At 64.9% G+C, this 892-nt stretch overlaps 1 protein-coding gene across 1 annotated transcript in view; it reads left to right on the forward strand.

Moving 5' to 3' along the window:
* The window catches only part of CHD5 (chromodomain helicase DNA binding protein 5), a 62,872-nt gene that overhangs the window by 45,744 nt on the left and 16,236 nt on the right, over positions 1-892 (forward strand). The window contains exons 30-31 of the mRNA XM_010850204.1: positions 12-145; positions 564-708. Of these exons, the coding sequence (XP_010848506.1) occupies positions 12-145; positions 564-708 (279 nt within the window). The remainder of the gene's footprint in view (positions 1-11; positions 146-563; positions 709-892) is intronic.

Here is an 892-nt window from a genome sequence, read left to right on the forward strand (position 1 = left end):
GCCTTGCCCAGGTGCTAGGCTTCAATGCCCGCCAGCGGAAGGCCTTTTTGAACGCCATCATGCGCTGGGGCATGCCCCCCCAGGATGCCTTCAACTCCCACTGGCTGGGGCGGGACCTTCGTGGGAAGAGCGAGAAGGAGTTTAGGTAAAGGGGCCGAGGTGGTGGCCCAGGGTGTGGCCGCCCACCCGGAATGGGCAGGCTCCTCTGGACGGGCCAGCACAGTGGGCGGTGTTACTGCCAGGCTGGGGGCGGCCAGAGAACTCACTGCTGTCTGATGTCTGGTAGCTGAAGTCCAGGCCTGGGTAGGGTTCCTGTGTAGAGAACGTGACCAATCACCTCTGCCAGGGCAGCTGGTGTTAACAGAAGCACAGAGGATCTGGGTTCTCCAGGGGAAGGGCTGTCCCAGGAAGGTCCCCTGCCCAGGGCCCCCTCTGTTCTTCCCTCGGGCTTGACCCAGCAGGCCTGGTTGGGAGGCAGGTGATGGGTGACGACTCCAGCCAGGAGGTCCCCCGGGGTCCTGCCGGCCCCCCACTCCCTGAGCCCCAGTCCCCCCCCACCCCAGAGCCTATGTGTCCCTCTTCATGCGGCACCTGTGTGAGCCGGGGGCTGACGGCGCGGAGACCTTTGCGGACGGCGTGCCCCGTGAGGGCCTCTCCAGGCAGCACGTGCTCACGCGCATCGGGGTCATGTCACTAGTTAGGAAGAAGGTGGGTGAGTAGCCTTTACTGGGCTTTTCCTGGTGGTCGCCCATGGCCTGGGTGTGCCCCAGGGGGGGTCAGTGGGCAGAGAGCAAGCGCTTGGCTGTCCAGGGTCTGAGTCAGCTTAGAGGGATGGACCCATCTAAGGGTGGGGAAATGGGCGGTGGTTGGGAGGGGACTGGAGGCCAGGATG

The sequence above is a fragment of the Bison bison genome, unplaced genomic scaffold (genome assembly GCF_000754665.1).
Source record: "Bison bison bison isolate TAMUID 2011002044 unplaced genomic scaffold, Bison_UMD1.0 scf7180017864289, whole genome shotgun sequence".
NCBI lineage: Eukaryota > Metazoa > Chordata > Mammalia > Artiodactyla > Bovidae > Bison > Bison bison.